Consider the following 20,917-nt stretch of genomic DNA (forward strand, 5'->3'; position numbering starts at 1 on the left):
AAATATGTTGGAGAAACCATCAGACCCAGGGGATTTCTCATTGTCTAGGTTGTTGATTGCCATCTTAATCTCTTCCTCGGAGAAAGGCTTTTCAAGAAGATTTTCTTTTCTCTTCACTTAATCTTTTAAAAGGCAAGTTTATAGGGAAGGGTCTGCATTTCCATTTCTCCTTATAAAAATTTTTGTAAAAAGAAGTTGCAATTACCTTTATTTTTGCAACCAAAACACCCACCTTATCATCCCAAATAAGCTTGTTGATTGTGGACAGTCTATTTTTGTGCATTTGCCAGCTTATGAAAGTAGTGAGTATTCCTATCCCTCGCTTTCAGTCATTCTGATTTTGCTCTATATCTCTATTTTAATTCTTCTTTGACTACCGATTTGTCAAAAATAGCCTTTGCTTGAATTCTTTTTAGTTTTAACTCTTCTGAAATTGGGTCTGCTTCCTCTACTCTATCAATTTTAGCAATAAGAACGAGACAAGCATTCTTCTTTGTTTTTGCATTTAGATTATTTTCCACTTCCCAAACTTTCAACTTTTCTTTAACTACCCTCAACTTTTGAGCAAGAACAAAAGAATTGGACCCTTCAACCTGCATTTCACACCAAAAAGATTTTAATAACGACAGGAAATCAGCCTCTTCAAACAATGCATTCTCGAACTTGAAAGGTGTTTTGATTTTGTTCCTACTTCCACATACCATCTGGATTGAAGCGTGGTCTGAGACAGGTCTCGACATAATCACTTGCTTGAAATCGGGAAAGAGTTCATCCCAGTTTTCAGAAACCAGGAATCTAGCAAGCCTGACAAGAGTTGGGTTATCCTGATTGTTGGTCCAAGTAAAACTTCATTTCCACTAGAGGAAAGTCTATGAGCTCCAATTTGTTTACAAAATCAGTAAATAGACACATCCCTCTTGATCTCCTGCTTCTGGTATTTTTCTCTACAACTGACAAAGTGATGTTGAAATCCCCCCCCCCCACAAACATGGATAAGAAAAGGAACCTCTCATTGCTTCAAGTTCTTCCAAAAAATGAGTTCTAAGATTTGCTTTAGTAGGACCATACGCATTGGTCACTTGAAAAAAACTTCCATTAACTAATTTCATAATAAGAGAGATGGAAAAAGAACCCACCCTGCATGAAATTAACCTACACATAGTTGGATCCCAAAGGACCAAGCCCCGGGCACTACCCCTTGCCGCTATAGTTCTCCATCTCACTTGACCCTCCCCCCAAATGCTCTGAACAATTCTTGCGTCCAACGATTCCAGCTTTGTCTCTTGAAGCATAAGAATTTGAGTTTTTGTTTTTTTAACAACCTCACACACTACTAACCTCCTTCTTCCCGATCCCAACTCTCTAACATTCCAAGATAAAATCTTCAAATCCATTAACACTTTTAAAATATAGACAAAAACCGGACCCCTTCCCTTTCTACTTTTTACTGATTCTCACCCCCCTTTTGTAGCTTCCCGCCTTATCATTTAAACCCCAATTTAATCTCATCATTTCCCTGTTCTTTTTTGAAGCAGTGCCTCCTTTTTTCACAACTAACTTTCCCCTTTCCATGAGAATTCTGTGCTCGATTCCCTTTAAAAATTTTGTTGTTTCTTCCTCCAGCCCATCTAGCGACACTCCCAGATATTTCCCTAACCCCAATAACTTTGAAGAAACCCAAGAAGAGGAGGAAGAAGCCTTAGAACACTTATCTTCCTGTGTCGCCACAACTACATCTTTGCCATTGTTGCCTGTGGATGAGACGTTTTCAATTCCTTGCATATTATCTTTATGAATTGTATCTGGAATAGTTGTCAGTTTATCCCCTTCTTTTGTAGCATATTTGCTCAGCATCTGAGAAGAAGAGTCAACCACAATTATCGGCTGCACCTCCTTTGGCTCCTCTTCCACACGAATGACAGAGAAGTGTTTGAGTTGATCTTAATTTCCTAGAGGATTGCCACCACCGTTGCTTGGGGGAAAGAGCTAAAACAACATTTTCCTCTGTGTTCTCCAACGAGAAGGCGCGTAGACCAGATCTTTATTCAATCGGTGAAGAAAGAGAACCAGATCTTCTTGAGGATTGGCTAAGCCACTAGGGCCCAAGACAAATCTTGTCGTTGTTGGTTTGTTCCCACCGATGAGGTTTGGGTTCACTTCTGGCCTTCCTGATTTTGTTTTCTTCATTGGCCCGTTCCGGTTGGGAAGCAGAACCCAAGTGACTCGGGTTCCGGGTTTGGGTTTGCTCCAAATTGACCGAAAGGGCTAGGGGGTCTTCCGTTGACACCTGCCTTCTCTCCTCAGACGCAGCCAGCCTGTCCTCCACTACCTTCCCTCTTTGAATTTCCTCTATGCATTCTTTAATCATACTCTTTAATTGGTTCACCGCCAAGACTCCCCTCTCGTATGTTTTCATAATTTTTGTTTTTTTATATTTTTAACTTCTATTATTTAATTATTGTGGGTGTAGGATAGTAGGGTGGGAGGCACTGAAGTAGTTTACCTAAAAGACATTAGGTGGCGATGAAGAAAGGTCTTTAGGAAACTAAGAGCAAAAGGGGAGGCTAGGGTTTCAATTTGGTAAAGCTATGCAAAGTTTTAAGCAATAATATAAGTGGGATCATTGAAGATCCATAGGAATTCATTGGCAAAAGAGGTAAAATTTCTCATTTTGGGAATGTTGTTACGAGTTTATTGGATTTGGGGTGCATGGGTGTGTTAAGTTTTTGCCATGTGCCCATGTAGTTGCACTAGTACCGGTGTTTTTGCTCTTTCTCGGGGCTTGCATGTGAGCACAAGTGCAAATACTTCCCCTTTCTAGAAGCTTGACTTTATGCACCATGGGAGAAGTTACCTTGAAAATGTAAGTGTTAGTTAAGGTCATGTGGTAAGGGAAGTGGGTCTAGTGTGTAAGTGTAAGGCGAGGTGGAGGAATGAGGGTGTGGGGTGCAATCGAGGAATGAGGTTGTGAGACGTAGTTGAGGAATGAAGTTGCAATGCATGTCCATAGGGCAAGGCCAATGTGCTAAGTCGCAAGGCATGTCTACAGGTGTTGTAATGCTGCAACAAGAAGGAACCAATACCCAATATGGGATTTCGATGGTCTTGTAGTGTGGTGTGGAATATATTGGGGGCTTGTGATAGGAGGCTGTAACTTAATATACTATTGTGAATTCTTTTTGTTATGAGACTAGTGAGGATATTGAACACACTTATGGGAAACAATTGCACTAGGAACTTGATATTGCTATCTTAATGCCTTGTCACACCATTATTACTTATGCACTGGCTACCTGTAATCCCATTGCAGGTTATTCATCACAAGTAATGCGATGTCTAATTCCATGTACTTACAATTATGATATATCAAGTGTTGACACATTTAACCCTAAAGGTTGAATTTTGACCTACCACTTAAAAGGAAAACAATTGCATTTTTTGGGTCAGCTTTAAATTTCATATTTCATATTAATCATAGTTATTTTTCTTTAATATGATTAATATAAAATACTAGTGTTTTTTGTATTTGTATCATTTTTGTTTTAATTTTTATTATTTATTTCTAACATCAAGGGTTGGCAAATTTGGCCTAAAAGGTTGATTTATTAACCTACTACTAAATAGGAAAACAATTTCATTTTTGGTCAATTTTAAATTTTGTATTTCATTTCCAATATTGATAGAAGACAACATCTTATGTGTATGCAACTATGCACTGAATTTCCAGAAGCACATGCATATTCTAAATTATATGAAGTAAAATATGAAACATTTTGGTCATACAAATTAAAGATATATTTCCTAGAAGATAATTGATAAAAGTTAGACTAAATGTTGTATAAGTTCAAATCTGAAGAAAGAGGAGAAGAAGAAAAAGGAGAAAAGGTCAAAACCGAACTAGAGAGAAAAATTCAAATTCCTCTATTCGGCCCTTCTTTTATTTATACTCTTCTAAGATATACAAGAATTATCATTGTGCCCTCACTTAAGTGAGAGCCACATCAGCTAAACAATACATATATAACTAAACATAAAAGGACTACACTACCCTTGTATAGCCGGCTCTAATACTCTCCTTCAAGCTGGTGAGTATATGTCATATAGTCCCAGCTTGTTACATATGTAGTCCACTCTTCCCCGATTCAACCCTATAATAAATAAATCTATCCATTGATTTCCTGTGTTCACATATACTGTAATTATCACTCCACTAAGCGCCTTCTCACGTACAAAGTGGCAATCCACTTCTATATGCTTTGTCCTTTCATTAAACACTGGATTAGAGGAGATATGAACTACAGCTTGATTATCACAATATAGCTTCATAGGAGTGTCAATTGATTATCCCATCTCCTCTTGGAGATGCTTTAACCACACTAGTTTGCATGTTGTGTGTGCCATAGCCCTATATTCAGCCTCTACACTGCTTCTTAATCTTCCATGTCACTAAGTTCCCACCAAGAAAAGTGCAATACCCTGTAATGGACCTTCTGTCAGATATGGACCCGGCCCAATCAGCATCCATGTATCCCTCTATCTCAAGACTTTATCCACTCTTATATAACAAACCACGACCTGGGGCACCCTTCAAATACTTCACAATCCTTAGGACTGCCTCCTAATGTGGGATTCGAGGGTTCTGCATAAACTAACTCGGCACATTGACCGCAACTGAGATATCAAATCGAGTGATGGTTAGGTAATTAAGCTTACCCACCAACCTTCTGTACCTTCCCGGATCCTCAAACTCCTCACCTGTATCACTACCCAATTTAACATTCAGTTCTATAGGTGTTTCAGCTGGTCTGGCACCCAACAATCATGTTTCTTCTAGCAGATCAATAACATATTTCCTCTGGCATAGATTAATACCATTCTTAGACCTCGCAACCTCTATCCCTAAGAAGTATCTTAATTTGTCAAGATCCTTTGTCTGGAAGTGATCATGCAAATAAATCTTCAACCTATCAATCCCTGGTCTATCATTGCCAGTGATAACAATGTCATCTACATATACCACCAAGAGAATATTCCTAGCATTTGATTGATAGTTGAATATGGAAATGGTCAACCCAACACTGTTTCATTCCAAACTTCTTCACCACTTTACTAAATCTCCCAAACCATGCATGTGGAGATTGTTTAAGTCCATAAATAGCCTTTTAAGTCTACATACCTTCTCACCCTCCCCTTGAGCAACAAACCTTGGTGGTTGCTCCATGTACACTTCCTCAAAAGATCACCATTTAAAAATGCATTCTTGATGTCAAGCTGAAACAAGGGTCAATAAAACATAGCAGCAAGAGAAATCAGAATACGAACTGACCCAATTTTGGCAATCGAAGAAAAATGTGTCTGTGTAATCAATATCATATTATTGTGAATAACCTTTGGTAATTAGTTGAGCTTTCAACCATTCAACACTCCCATCAGGTAAGTATTTAACCGTGTACACCCACTTATAGTCGACAACATGCTTACTAGGCGGAAGAGTGGTGAGGTCCCACGTTTGAGTATGAGTCAAGGCCGAGAGTTCTTCTTCCATTGCTTGGCGCCACCTTGGAGAAGTGAGAGCTTCTTGGACATCATTGGGAACAAAAACAGAGGATAACATAGAAACAAACTGTCGATGGGAAGCCGAAAGGTGAGGTACAGAAACATAATTTGGAAATGGGGTGAAGAGTGCAACTGCGTTTACTTTTCCGCAAAGCAATAGGAAAATCAATGTCAAAACTTGGGGTTGGGGTTGGGGTAGGAACAACTACCGGATCTGTCGACAATGACGAAGCTGGGGGAGGAACCAGTGCTTGACGATGTGTATACACTTGTCGGATATGTGGTCCTCTCTCAGGTAGCTGCATTGGAGGCAAAGATTGGGTCACAATTGGAATAAGAGGAATGGGATCCTCAACAAGAACTGGAAGGGGGGTGATGGTAATGAAGGAAAAGAAGCATCCGACCCGGAGAAAAAAGAAACATGCTTAAAAAATGTAACATCAGAATACACAAAAGAACACTGAGAACAAGGATTATAACACTTATACCATTTTTGAGTCTTAGAATAGTCAAGAAAGAAACACTTAGTGGATCTAGCATCTAACTTGTCCATTCTATGCCCAAGATTATGAACGAAACACATACATCCAAAAGCTCTAGGAGTAAGGGGAAAATAAGACAATGTGGGAAACTGAACAGAGAAAGGGGACTGACCTTCAAGGATAGACATGGCCATGTGATTAACAAGAAAACAGGATGAAAGTACAACATCACTCCAAAAGGGTTTGGGACATTCATCTGATGTAAGGACTGAGTAGTTTCCAAAAGGTGATGGTTCTTTCTTTTAGCCACCCCATTTTGTTGAGGGGTGTAGGTACACAAGGTTTGATGGATAATGCCATGTTGTTCCAAATATTCTTGAAAGAGTGTGGAAAAATACTCGCAGCCATTATCAGAATGAAGAATTTTAATATGTACACCAAATTGATTGTGAATTTCAGCATAAATTTTCTAAAAGATAGAAAGTAATTCACTCTTTTCTTTCATAAGGTAAAGCCATGTCATCCTTGAATAATCATCAACAAAAATTACAAAGTACTTGTAACCATTATAAGATAATACTCTGTTTGGACCCCAGATGTCCAAATGGACTAAAAAAAAAGGACTCGATGTATGACTATCAACTCTAGGACTAAAGGAAACACGATGATGTTTTCCAAACTGACACGACTCACAATTTAAATCAGAAAGACGACTCAACAACAGAACGAGCAACTAAAGAGCTCTAAGAAACGGATGACCAAGTCTGCACTGCCACTGATGAGGGGAGAGATGACTGAAGAGTTGTTGTCGAACCACCTCCATCACGATAATATAGTCCACCAGCTTCATGCCCTCCACCAATTTTCATCCCTGTCTTGAAATCCTGAAACACATAAGAGGAAGGATAAAAAGTTATTGAGCAATTAAGAGACTTAGTCAATTTACAAATAGACATCAGGTTAAAGGGAAACTTGGGAACATATAAAATTGAGGAGAGGGATAATGAATCTGTGTCAACATTACCAACACCACATATGGTTGATGTAGAGTCATTGGCAAGAGTAACTGATTGGGAAGTGGATGATGGAGAAATGGATGAAAACATACATGGAATTCCAATCATGTGATCGAAAGCTCCAGAATCTATAATCCAACGGGAAGGTATGAATGCCAAACAAGTTGTACCTGTGTGTGCAAGGGTAGTCGTGTTTTGTTAAGATGTACCCTGAATGAGCTGCTCATACTCATCCTGTGAAACACTCACCATCTCCTTTTTGGAAGCATCTATAGATGTAGTGGGGATCTGATCAGTAACTTGAGAGTCTTGTCTTGAGCTACCACCATTTACAATTACATGATTTGCCCAGGTTGAAGGTGGGTCATGTAGAACATAGCAAAAGTTGATATTATGTCATTCCATACCACAATGAGTACACCTTTTCTGAGTATTACCACATCCCCTATCATATGCTCCCCCTGAGTCTCGTCCTCCAACACGATCGCCACCACGACCATACATGGGTCCACCGCCACTACCACGGCCATGTTGACCTCCCCTACCACCACGACCTCCCCCTCTCGTAACTGCAAATGCAAACCTATTTGACATAGTAGGAGTCTCTGTGGGTCCAACTAAAATCCTCCAAAGACGAGCAAATACTTCCTCAAAAGAGGGAAGAGCAAATCCACCTAGTATCTGTGCCCTTACGGGTTCATACTCAGACTTCAGCCCTACTAAAAATCTGGTAACATCCAACTGCTCTCTCTGTTGTTGCTGAATTTTGACATCAAGTGTAAGAGGACGATAAACATTCAACTCATTTCGTAAATTTTTCATATCGGCATAATAGTCCTCAAGACTCTAATTCACTTGTTGTAGATTGAAGCACTCTTGGTACAGTTGGTAAACCTTAGTAGTGTTATCTTGTCCAGAATATAATTTCCTTGCATGATCCCAGACTTCCTTGGTTGTATCTAAAAACATGAAGTTCGCACTAATTTTGGACTCCATGTTGTTCCATAGCCAAGTCATAATTTGAGCATCCTCCTGCTCCCATTCATTATATCCTGGAGAATCAATTGAGGGTTTATCTTCCCTCACATGTTTCACTTTCTTTTTGGCTTTCAGGAAAACTTCAACAAACTTAGCCCAAGGAACATAATTTTCACCATTCAATTTTATAGATGTCATCTGCACATTCAGATAATCAAAAGGCACCATTGCACTTGATTTGTATTCATTACTATCTCCCATGACTGCACAAGAAAACAATGGGAAGCTGTACCACTAAATTGTTACTCCACTGCCTTAATAAATCACCACACTCCACACGAATGATTGAACACCACTAGGGTTCCTAGTACCATGTGTCAACAACAATACTCACAACTATTCACCACTGTTTTAACAACAATATTCGCAATTGTTCACCACTTTTAGCAACAACACTACTGTTGCCTTCTACTGTCAACACTAGAAACCCTCACAACACACCTCATGAATAGGATATTCAGTTCTGCAACATATAAAAAAAAACTTGCTACATACCACAACTTAATTCGAAGATCATGTACCTGTCGAGTAGAGGGTACCAAGTCTGCATTGTCACCATCACAAAACCAGCCCTCTTCGAATTGCCGAGTAGAGGGTTTTCTACCAACCACACAAAACCACAACAACTGCACTCATTGGAGGCATGGAAACCCCCAGAAGGAGAAAACAACCAGTCCTTTTCTTTCTTTTTGGAAAACTCTCTAGGTATCAATGAGAATTCTGCAAAACTCTAGAAAGGAATGCGTAGAACAAAGAGAAAAGGAGACGACTGATCTGGATTGACTATCGTGGCTTTGATACCATGATAAAACTCAGACTAAATGTTGTATAAGTTCAGATTAGAAGAAAGATGAGAAGAATAGAGAAAAGAAGGAGAAGAAAAAGAAGGAGAAAAGGTCACAACCGAACTAGAGAGAAAAATTCAAATCCCTCTAGTCGGCCCTTCTTTTATTTATACTCTTCTAAGATATACAAGAATTACCATTGTGCCCTCACTTAAGTAAGAGCCACATCAGCTGAACAATACATATATAACTAAACATAAAATGACTATACTACCCTTGTACAACTAACTCTAACAATAACATATCAAGTGTCTGCATTGAATTTCTAGAAGCACATGCATATTTGTGGGAAAAAATATCAAATTGATATATAGCAGAAAAATCAACGGGGGATGTGTATGGACACCATATCAGAACCCAGTAGCTCCATCATTTACTTTAACACATGGAGACCTCAGTTAACTATTCACATAGTTAAAAAAATGAAAGTACTTTTTTTTTTTTGAGAAAAGGGTAAGGCATTGTATTCATTTTGATTAGGAAAAATATACATGCATTCTCATATACAAAAAGTTACCATACAAGTATAGTCAATCAGCTTTAATCGCCCACATTACAAAAACAAATTGGCAACATCAAAGCATAATTGATGGGAAATGTTTCTTAACTGATCCTTAGCAGCTAACCAAGAGTCCAAGAGTGAATGGAACTTCTGTTCTTCAACTGAACAGTTTAGTTTTGGAAAATTCTCTGATTCCTCTCCTTCCAAATGCACCATGGCACAGCAATAGGCCAGGAATAATACTCCAAAGCTTTCTTTTCCAATTGAGTTCTTTTAGTTTCCAAGCATGCAGATGGTCTGTAAAATTACCTGGTGCACACCAGGATAGGTTAAACAGGCTGCAATAGTGGTAAATCTGTCTCACCACAGCACAGTGCAGAAATAAATGAAAGTACATAAAGAGTGCAGGCTCTATTTTCTTTTCAATTTTGATAGGTTGGAGTTGCATTGTTGCAGGGTAGCAAATATTTTCAAAGTTCACCTGTTCATCTGTGTAGTTAAAAGTAATTCATATCTACTAGCAATATGAGCTGGAAAAATCCCTTGTTTTAGGTAATGTTAAGTAACAAAAGGACAAACCCTCAGTTTTAACTCTCTTCTAGCAGTAAGAATTATTGATGTCTTCAACTGTAAATGGAATTTTTTTTAACACAAACGAGGCCTTTGAATGTCTCATTTAACCAATCTAAATTTGTCTGAAAGCCATCCGCATATGTTGAACTTCAACCAGTTTAAAAGTTAATTGGTGTACAGTAACTATGTTATCTTTTAGTTTGACTGTTAATTTTGCACCAGTTTATACTTGTAGCTATGTGGATTATTACTATTAAAATGATACAACGCAATTTGTCCTTATGGACAAAAATTAAAAAAAAAGTATGGTATTTTGAATAAGAAATTCAATATACAATCTATCAGTATGTGTTTACAAACATCCATCTTAGCTTAAGAACCACTGATTTATTAACATCTATGACACTGACAGTATGCTTGACTCCATCATTTGGACAGTAGTTTTCCCTACAAGGTTCAGTGACCGAGTAACCTTGGAAATCACAAAACATACCTCTTTGATTTTGAAGGCCAACATTCTTTCTGTTTTGCAGCAATGTAGGGTTACCAAACCTTAATTGATCCTGAAAACAGCACTAATGTTATAATGAAAGAGAAATATTTAAGAACTCTCTTACAGCTATTTGTATTATGAAAATATCCAGCTTTCCATTTCTTCATATTGATCAATGAAGCAGAGCTGTTGAACCCATCCATCAAGAGATTGTTCTAGTAGTTTCCCCATGGTTCATGGATCATAAAGAAACCTATCATCAATGGCATCCAAATATCATGGAGAATATATATTGTGGTCACAATCATAACAACCCACTTTTGCATGTTCTAACCAGATTTGTAGTACTTCAGCAACCTCTTCTGTATAGCATGATGTGTCACCTGCAACAAACACTTGCATCTTATTCCTAATGTCAATCCAGCTGCACCCAGGCTCCTTATGGATGGCCATATCTTTCATCAACTCCCTTATTTGTGTGACCTCACACCACATCTGTCTGGATGCATAAATATTAGATAGAATGACGTATGTGGCAGAATCATGAGGCTCTAACCACAGACAATGGTTAGCAGCTCTAATACCAATGTCAAAGCTTTTATGAATTGCACAAGCAGCAAGTAGGGACTTCCATATCCCAGGTTCTAATGGAAATGGAGATTTGATGACAAAGGTTTCTGCTTCATTGAGATATCCTGCACGTCCAAGGATGTCAACTATACATGTACAATGTTCTAATGAGGGTGGAATACCATAGCTGTTAACCATTAGGTTGTAATAGTTTCTCCCCTCTTCAACCAAACCTGCATGGCTACAAGCAAATAGAACTCCAATAAAGGTAATACATGTTGGTGTCAGACCAGAATCCAGCATTTCCTGAAATAGGAGAAGGGTCTTTTCATCAAACCCATTTTGTGCATAACCCACTATCATCGAATTCCAAGACACAACATTTTTAACAGGCATTTTTGAGAACACCTTCCATGAATCTTCTACCATTCCACACTTGGAGTACATGTCAACAAGTGCACTTCCTACAAAAATAGTGGTTTCCAAACCTGTCTTTATTACATTGGCATGCGACTGTTTTCCCTGTCCCATAGCAGCCCAGTTGGCTAGTGCTTTAAGAACACTAGAGAAGGAGAACTCGTCTATTTTCTCTGAAAGCTTGTGCATTTTGCAGAAATATTCAACTGCCTTCTCTCCCTCACCATTTTGTGCAAAACCGGAGATAATTCCAGCCCAGGATATGGTGTTGGGCATAGTTATTGACTCAAAAGTCTCCACTGCACTGTCCATAAGGCCACACTTAGCATAGAAGTTCAACATTGAGTTCCCAACAGAGACATTCGACTCCAAGCCAAATTTGATTGAATGTGCATGAACTTGAGCACCTTCAATCAATGCAGCCAATAAAGAGCATGAAGAGAAAAGACCTGTGAATGTAAATCTGTCTGGTCTCATGTTTTCTGAACGCAACTTAGCATAAGCTCTTAAGGCCTCCTCATATCTCCCAACCAAACTGTAACCTGTTATGAGGGCATTAAAGGATACAATATTCTTTTTCGTTTCCCCAAAAGCCTTCTCTGCATCTTCCATGTTAAAAAATTTTGAATACATATTCACAAGTGCAGTCCCCACATACACATACAATGAGTTTCCAGACCTGAGGGTTTTAGCATGGAAGTATCTACCTGCAGCACTGTCTGGTATTGCAGCCGAAGCCTTCAGAACACAAGCAAAAGTTGTCTCATTTGGAAGGAAGCCTTTGAGGTGCATTTGATAGAATAATTCTATAGCCTCTTCACCACAATAATTTTGAGAATACCCAGTAATCATGGTATTCCAAGTCACAAGATCTCTTCTTTTCATCTGATCAAAAACACGCCGGGCCATTCCTAAATTACCACACTTGGAATACATATCAATTGTTGATCCACCAACAAAAATATCTGAATTCAAACCCAACTTAATGGAATTGGTATGCAAAGACTTCCCAATCTTAGTGTAGCCCAGACCAGCACATGCCTTAAAACCGCTAGCAAGTGTAAAATTATTCACCATTAATTTCCAATCAGTTCCATTCTTCAGCATCAAAGAAAATAAATCTAACGCTTCCAAGCTCAAGCCTTCCTGTGAGTATGCTGCAATCATAGCGTTCCACGAGACAGCATCCTTGTCGGGCATCTCATCGAATATCTGACGGGCTTGTTCAATATAACCACACTTGGAATACATGGTGATCAAGCCACTCGCAACAAAAAGTTGTCTAAAGAATCCTTTCTTTAAAATTAAACAGTGCAAGCTCGTCCCTGTATCAGCACAACTCAGTTCGCAGGAGACCCTAATTATGACAGAAAACGTAGTCTCATTGGGCTCCACAGCAGCTCTCCGCATTTGCAGAAAGTAAGATAGTGCCCGATCATTGAACCCCTTCTGTGCATTCATTGATATCATTGAGGTCCAGGAGAACACATTATTCCCATAATTGGCAAGCATTTCTCCATACGGGTGACGGGTTTGAGAAAACTGAACTGACTTGTGTATAGGGGTAACTCTTCTAGAAAAATTGAAACATTCTGGTGCACTCGTTGTAGGTAAACAAACTGAACTTGCTTTTTTTATTTGAATTACTATACTTCGGCACCGAAGCAGAATCCAGGATTTGTAATTCGAAGTAAAGGTTCGTTTCTCTAATAGATGTATTAGGATTCCCATCTGTTCTTCAGTGTTGCTTTTCTGGCATTGCTTAAGAAACTACTCACTCCCACTCCCACTGTTAATTGCTACAGTTGTTGGATTAAACGTATTGGACAATTTAACCGGTGGGGCGATTTGGGGAGAACCAGAGATTGGTACCGGAGATTGAGAAGATTCGAGGGAAGGAGAAGGGAATTTGGTACATGAATGCAAACCTGCCTGCCCAGGGGAACATAAGCAACCTTCGGTGAAGAAGTGGCCTAAGTGAGTAGTGGGCGTTTTCTGTTGCTTTCTGTACTCTTTTAACGTTTAAGACTTTGAGTGAAGCTCCGAGTTTCGATTCTTCTCTATGGCTCCATGCTTCCGTTCCTCTCCTGAAAAGAGCCTCCCGCTTCTTCTTGTTTTTTCGCTCCTTCCATTTCCATGAAGACGATCTTCAGACTTTCAGTCAGAGGGGAGAAAGGGCATTTAAGTAATTTAACTCGACGTTAAGGTGAATTTTAATTTTTAAATCAGGTTTGAAATAAAAAAACTACTAATTCATTTATGATTTTATCAGGGGTTTTGAAGTCTTAATCTGTTGGGTTTGTCTTCCGCTTCGGGGAAAAGCAGAAACCTCGTGAGATTCAAAACCCTAAACGTTTGTAGCTCATTCAAGAAGCAATGAAGGTATCTTGGTGATCTTTGTTGTATTCTATCTGTACCTGTATTCGAGTCAAGCCAAAATAATACATCCTTCAACAATATTCATTGTTGTTTAAAATTTCAGTTTCTCCGATGTATTGTTTTCTCGATTGTTGTTTCAGTTTGTTTTAACGTCCTGAGCTTGTGTTCCTACGTTTTTTGCGGTATCCGTTTAAATTGCTACAAGTTTAGTGGGGGAAATGAGCACTACTGTACAAAGAACTTCCAAATCGGGAAGGCAATCGCTCTTTTTTCATGATTTAGCGTCCCCGGTTTCTTCTCACAGAGGAAAATTCACGAGCCCAGGTCAGGCAGCTGCCGTTTCTGCTCTATGGTGGGAGAATTTTGGGGGCACGGATCCTCCGCCACCGCCCATATTCACCTTGGAAGACCGTGCAGATTTCTCTCCAGAATCTGGGATCGCAGATTACCCTATTTCTCCAGAAACCAAGTCGGAAATGAGAACTCCTCTTCGAGATTCCCGGCGTGACTCTATTTCTCCATTGAGAAGCAAGTCAGAGGCGAGCACTTCGTCTGCCCTTGTTGGAGGGCAGCAAGTACAACAGACACCTGCAAGTTCAAGCTGGTTGTCTCCAACGAAGAGCGGCAGTGAGCATGATGAGAAGGGGAAAGGCTCTCCTGTTGAAGGCGTGATGCAACCGGGTGCTTTAATTACGTTTCCTCCACCAAGGGAAGTTGCAAGGCCGGAGTTGCAGAAGAGTAGCTTACCTGCAGGTAACCTCGATGAGGAGGAATGGGTTACTGTATATGGGTACGGTTCGTTCTACCTATTTTATCTCCATTACCTGGCATATCCTTGCTACGTCTTTTGTATATATTCTGTTCTTAATCTGAGTGATTTTGATTAGGAATTTTAAGTAAGCATCTAAAGTAAAATTTCCCGCTTTTTGAGTTTTACTCTGGCAATCATACAAGTCGTTTATGAATGAACTAACATGTTGTTTCTCTTCCTCTTTAGTGTTCAGCTTCCTATATATCTTGGGCGGTGCTTTCATTATCGGCTTTCCAATTATCTTCTACAAATATCAATGCATCTCTACCTTCTCTTTCTGTTCAAATTATACTTTACAAATTATAAGATCTGTAACTGGTTTAATCTTTATCTCTAACTACAAAATCCCTCTAGATGCTTTTCTACATGTATCAGTTCCAGTGCCTTTTCCCTTTTCTCTTTTGTAAAGTAAGCATTGACTGCTTATGCGTTATTAGATAGCTATTGTTCCCCAACTTATTGAATGTTTTGTTTGGGTTAGATGGTATGTTCTTTTCTTCTCACGGATCTTCATTTGAGAAAATTTATAGCTGTACCGTGAAGTAACATACAGATTGGTTGTATAGCAATGTATCCCACACATCTCTCTTTAATTGGTATTTACTGCTTGTTAATGCCTTGCGGTTTATTATCAAATTCCAGAGTTCAGACTTTCACATGTGGAAACCATTGATTGAGATCTCATCCAGAGAATTTCACCCACCAGTATATGATGAACTTTTCTCCATGAATTATCATTATTTTTTCTCCTTGTTTAATCGCGTCTCCAAAAAGGACGGCTCCATGCACGAGGCTCCTTCCAATGTGGGGTCTAGGGAGGGACAGATGTACACAGCCTTACCCCGCACATACAGAGAGGCTGTTTCCAAGATTTGAACCCTGGTCACCCAGTTTGCAATGGAGCAACCCAACCGTTATGCCAAGGCCTACCCTTGTGTTATTGCTTCTGTGGATATGCCAATTCATAGACCTATGGTTTCCTTTTTCCTTTTCCAATTTCTTCTGTTTTTCTATGTATGTTGGTTCTTGCAACTGAACCCGTAAGGAGATAGACATTACCTTTGTATTTACTTTTATATGTTTATTTTTTCGAATACTATATTTACTTTAATATGTTATTCTAACATAAATTATTTTTTTCACATAAATCCAATTATTGAAACAAAAATGAATGTTTTATTTTAAACAGAAATGATCCCTAATTCTTATATTAATCAAGAAAATTTATCATTTCTTATGTCAGATATTAATTTGTAGATCTGATAGGTATTGTGCTTATGAAACTGGTATGGTTATTTATCTTCTTGTAAAGTGAAACTTATGTTTTCTTTCAATAACATCATTGTTCATTTTGCCCTTTTCCAGATTCTCTCCTGGGGATACCAATTTAGTATTGCGTGAATTTGAAAAATGTGGTGTAATTTTGAAACATGTCCCTGGTCCAAGAGATGCTAACTGGATTCATGTTCTATATCAGGTTCTTCTTTTATTCCTCATTGTTAATTTGATACTTCATGTATTGTTGTCCTTCTTAAATCTTGTTCTTGGTTTTATATTTTCATGTTTTGCATTTACAAGTATTTATTTATTTTTTGATGATGTAGATTGCAGTTTTGTTGACATTTTTTTTTTCTGTAAGAAAATGAGAAAGAAGGCAAATAAAAATCAGGCTCAGATATTTGCACAAAAAAACTGAAAGAAAATTGACTCTTTTGTCTTTGTTTAGCTATTAGTAGCTATTAGAAGGCAAACTTTTAATGTTCAATGCCTTTCTCTTTCTATGTCCAAGGAAGGCATAATGAAGCACTGGTGTACATAACAGTAGAAAAGGCTCATAGATATTTTCACAAAAAGTCGAAAAGAAAATTGACTTTTTTAGTGGCTATTAGAAGGCAAACTTTTAATTTTCGATGCCTTCCTCTTCCATGTCCGATGAAGGCACAATGAAGCACTGGTATGCATAACAATAGTTCATGCTCATAAAAATGAGGCACATGGACATTTGCACAAAAAAAATAAATAAATAAAACAATGACTCTTTCTTGTCTTTGCTCAGTTGTTTGTAGCCATTAGAAGGCAAACTTTTAATTTTCAATGCTCTTCTTCTCTGTTCATGGAAAGCACATGGAGGCACTGCCATACATAACAATAGTTCAGTTGGAACAATATTGACTCACAATGTAAGGATTTCATATGCACTGTGGGCTCATAATTGCATAGTATTAGGCTTATAATGGCTTGGCTTCTAAAGCACACCTATGCATGCATAACTATATGAGTTATATGATCAATGGATTCCTGTCATTAGTATATCTCCTAAGAAAGTGATCAATGTAATCAGGTTATTAGTTGCAATCTCTTAGTAGTGAACAAATCATATTTCCAAGAAAAGGGTATTTATCAACAGCAGAATGCCCATTTATTGGATTTTCAAGATTACCTGATTAAAATAATTTGTGAAGTGGAGCTCATCACTGGATATAGGTATGTGATCATTAAAAGACCTTTATGTGTTTATTTCCATATTTTTGGGCTACTTTCTTTCCAAGTCATGGCTTGCCATCAGTGAGTGCACATATTGGTTTTATCCATTATTGTTAAATTTATAATCATAATACACGCACACACAAGGCACATGCAAAAGGAAAGAGAGGGGAAGGGGAAACAAATGGACTAAAATATTGGATGATTGTTGTTTTGACATGAATCCAAGGCAAATAACTGCATTTGTAAAGATATATAAAAACAGTGATTTTACCTTGTTTTAAATCCATATCTACTATATATAAACTTAGGCAGAGTTTACCACATGTACACTAGAAGCATAACAAGGATATCCAATGTTGGTCCCAGCTATCTGGGTCTTTGGAGGGATGGACTGAATATGGACCTAACCTTTGGCATTATTTTGCACAAAGTGGTCACTCTTGGACTTGGACCCGCATTCTCGTGCTTATGAACCCAATTCCACCAGGCAATGTACCCTGCAAAGGAAGAGACTGATTGCAGCTTAAACTTTGATGTTAGTGCCCTAGTCAATCCTGGGGCTGCAGGGATTGATGGTTTTGAGGAGGAAGGATGGAAACATTTGCTGGGTTTTCAGTGGTCCAATTGCGATTGCTGATTTAACTAAAGCAGAGAACTTCACAGCTCTCACAGGCCTCAGAACAGCAAAATATAGGGGGTTTGTCTTTTCTAACCATTATAGGTGATTCTACTAATACTGTTAAGTGGTTAGGAGAGAAGGAAGAAGGCCACTGGAGGTTGGCTCATTATTTACAAGAGGCCAGAGATATCTTGTTTGCACTGAACGCAAAAATTTATTGGGTTCCTAGAGAGTTAAACTCTATGGCAGATCAGTTGGCCAAGTCGGTTACCCACAGGGAAGCTTTATTAAGTGATAGAAATCTGCCTTGTAATTTCTAATTGTCGGTTCTGTTGTGCATCATCTCATAGAGTTTAACTCTATAATGGCTGACTTAAGAATCAATTGACACACATATAATGGCTCTTTAACCAAGATATGATAGAAAAAGTCAATAAAGTACTTAAATAGTTAAATTGGTCATAAATACCCTAAATAGATAGATATTATTTTCTAATAGGAATTTTAAAACAAAAGCCCTGTGAAAATAGAATTTGAAAAAAAAAAAAAAAACAAAGTAGACAAATACATCTCAATCGAATTGATTTGAATTATAAGATTGTTTTAATAAGGATGGAATTGTAAGTCCTTAAGGATTCATGATTTGGATTGTGAATTTTATTAGAAATCTTGGATTTCAACAACCTAGTTTTATCTTTAATGCTTGGTAATTGGTCTAACTCTGCTTTATTTTGGCAGAACCATTCTGATGCTCAGAAAGCTCTCAATAAGAACGGAATGCAGATAAATGGAGTTCTGATTGTGGGAGTGAAGCCCTTGGACCCAATCCAACGGCAGGCTCTGAACGAAAGGCTTAACAACCAGGGATTCATGACTTTGCTCCCTCCATCTACTAGTTCTGATCTATCCAGGTCGCAGGTCACTCCTCGTCCCTATTATGTTCAGAACCATGGTGGCAATGCTCAGCGTTCAGTTGGTGCCATTGCCTCTCCTGCAAAATCTGTCGTATCCAAAATCATGGATTTAATGTTTGGCATTTGAATTGAATCATGCTTCCAACCTGTACAATACAGCGGTATGATCTACACTGGTGGTCGAACGCTTTTGAACTGCTGGAAATGTATCATTGCCCTTGTGAAAGTCGGGGCATATCCGGAGTCAAGTTTTTTATGACTATTCTTTAGGGGCCAATTTCTTGATTCTATGGTCTCAAATATTCTTCTTTGCTTATGCATCGGCGTGTTGATAGGAATGAAATGTACTTTCTGGTATCGCTGTAAATTGAAAAATCAATTAATGAGAGTTACCTACTGGAGTGCTCCGAGCCTCCTGACTACTGAGCTAGCCCATTTGATGACACTATTGTTGATATTCAAATTCAGGGCTTATTTATCATATCAGCTGGGTGGTGGTTCATAGTGGGCCAGAGCGGAGTCAAAAACCTAGGCTGCATTGAAAAGGAGTAGGGGGTGAATGAAGCCCTTAGCCCACTTTCTTTCCCCTTCTCTTTCCTTCCCTTCTTTTTCTCTTTTCTCTTTTCTCTTTTCTTCTTATTCTCTCTCTTTCTTTTTCTTTTTCTTTTCTTTTTCAGAGGTGTTTTGGTGACACCTCGTCTAGAGGGAGGTGTGCCTTTAGGCTTACATGGGGTGGATTTGAGTCGAGCCTAGCTGAATATCTAGTTATATGAGTTGGCTTGCTAAACTTGATTTGAATTAGAATAGAGACTTGAGTTCAAATTTAGCTTGAGTGGAGCTTGAATTACAAGCTTGGCTCAGTTTGAGATCGACTGTATGATATATATTTTTACAATTTGATTATTTTTGTAGTCCTTTCCCCTTTGTAAAGCAGTTAGAGTAGCGGGAATGGAACAGAGATGATGCAGAACATGTAAAAATAAGGCTTGTGTTCAATTAAACTAGGAGCGTCAGCGATGGATGGTGGTTTTGTAAGGTGGTATCACTGTATGGTTTGATTGGAATGATTAATGATTCTACTCTCGTCCAATAGAAAAGGAAGTCACTGCTTCTTTTTCTTCTCATCTTTGAATGAAAGATTGCCTCTCTCTCCTTCAACGGGGCATAGTCAATATTTTATTATCTTTTACAAGAATTTTTAGTGGTTTCTTAAAAATGAAAGGAACATACCACTTCAAAGTCAATTTGGTTCGGTGGTTTTTGCATATAAAAACAAAGGAAAGGGGAAAGAAGAACAAGAGAGAAAAAGAAGAAAAAAAATAGTGGATGGCATGCTTTGATTTAATGAACAATTAAGGACAACTTTGCCCTTTACATTTTATCTATCAGACTTAATCCTTCACATTTGAGTGATCAACAATTTTGTCATTTACATTTGTAAACTTTATCGGTTTATCCTGCATTAGTGCACTGTGCACCCGTTTGCATGTGATACCACGTGGCTTATATAATTTTTTAAATTTCAATTTTGTCCTTATTGTGGTCAAAATAGCAACTTGAGGAGATGCACCAAAGCCTAGAAGCCCAGAATAAGAGAAAGGAAAACAACTCAACACAAACCCAAAAAATTGATCCGTATTCCTCAATTGCACACAACCCCTTTAGTTTCTTTTTTTTTCACACATTTGCCTTTCTTCTTCCCTAACCCTTTCAACATTAACCTCCCTTGAAACATTCTTCTTCCAAACTTAGAAATCAATGAGAGCAAGAGTAAGCTTTGATATTATCATTCCCCAAAATTGGGAACTCTTTTATTTTTTTGGTAGATAATTAGGAACTCTTAGATTGGAATAGCAATGACAATTCTTGGCAATTCCAAAGCTATAAGACAAAATTATGTTTATTAAATTGTTAACATTTTAAAATTTTAAAGAAAAAATGAAGGGTAAAATAGTCTTTTCAGTCTTTCCCTTATATATTTCAAAATGTAAAGATGCATTATATATGAAGTAGGGGTGCTCACGGTTCAGTTACTGAACCGTGGGATGTTTTTTCAAACCGAACTGATCTGATTGGTTTTTTAAATATTCAAACTGAAATCGAACTGATGCAACCGGTTAACTGCGGTTTATTTTTCGGTTTTTTTGTATGCAGTTAAAAAAAAAACTAAAACCGTTGGTGGTTGTTGTCCGTGCCGGACTGGTTGGTGTCGGTG

General features: G+C 38.2%; 3 protein-coding genes across 4 annotated transcripts; 1 reads left to right on the plus strand and 2 right to left on the minus strand.

The window, feature by feature from the left end:
- Positions 1 to 7,900: 7,900 nt before the first annotated feature.
- On the minus strand, positions 7,901 to 8,293 carry LOC148869063 (uncharacterized). Its single transcript, XM_088969896.1, has one exon. It carries the CDS (start codon positions 8,291 to 8,293, stop codon positions 7,901 to 7,903), a length of 393 nt encoding a protein of 130 aa, XP_088826022.1.
- A 1,114-nt stretch (positions 8,294 to 9,407) lies between these two features.
- LOC148869064 (pentatricopeptide repeat-containing protein At2g13600-like) lies at positions 9,408 to 13,643 on the minus strand. Of its 2 annotated transcripts, none has more exons than XM_088971687.1 (2): positions 10,506 to 13,643; positions 9,408 to 9,748 (listed from the first exon to the last, which is right to left on the minus strand). In XM_088971687.1, exon 1 carries the CDS (start codon positions 13,221 to 13,223, stop codon positions 10,782 to 10,784), a length of 2,442 nt encoding a protein of 813 aa, XP_088827813.1. In that variant the 5' UTR covers positions 13,224 to 13,643; the 3' UTR covers positions 9,408 to 9,748; positions 10,506 to 10,781. The 2 variants fall into 2 exon arrangements, with proteins under 2 accessions (XP_088827813.1, XP_088827815.1); XM_088971689.1 differs by having other exon boundaries at positions 9,408 to 9,736; positions 10,506 to 13,637.
- Positions 13,644 to 13,764: 121 nt separating this feature from the next.
- LOC148869065 (mitotic phosphoprotein N' end (MPPN) family protein) lies at positions 13,765 to 19,124 on the plus strand. Its single transcript, XM_088971690.1, has 3 exons — positions 13,765 to 14,661; positions 16,048 to 16,159; positions 18,527 to 19,124. Exons 1-3 carry the CDS (start codon positions 14,090 to 14,092, stop codon positions 18,827 to 18,829), a joined length of 987 nt encoding a protein of 328 aa, XP_088827816.1. The 5' UTR covers positions 13,765 to 14,089; the 3' UTR covers positions 18,830 to 19,124.
- Positions 19,125 to 20,917: the final 1,793 nt, after the last annotated feature.

Source organism: Nelumbo lutea, chromosome 2 (genome assembly GCF_056320005.1).
Source record: "Nelumbo lutea isolate HS-2025 chromosome 2, American lotus-T2T, whole genome shotgun sequence".
NCBI classification, from domain to species: domain Eukaryota; kingdom Viridiplantae; phylum Streptophyta; class Magnoliopsida; order Proteales; family Nelumbonaceae; genus Nelumbo; species Nelumbo lutea.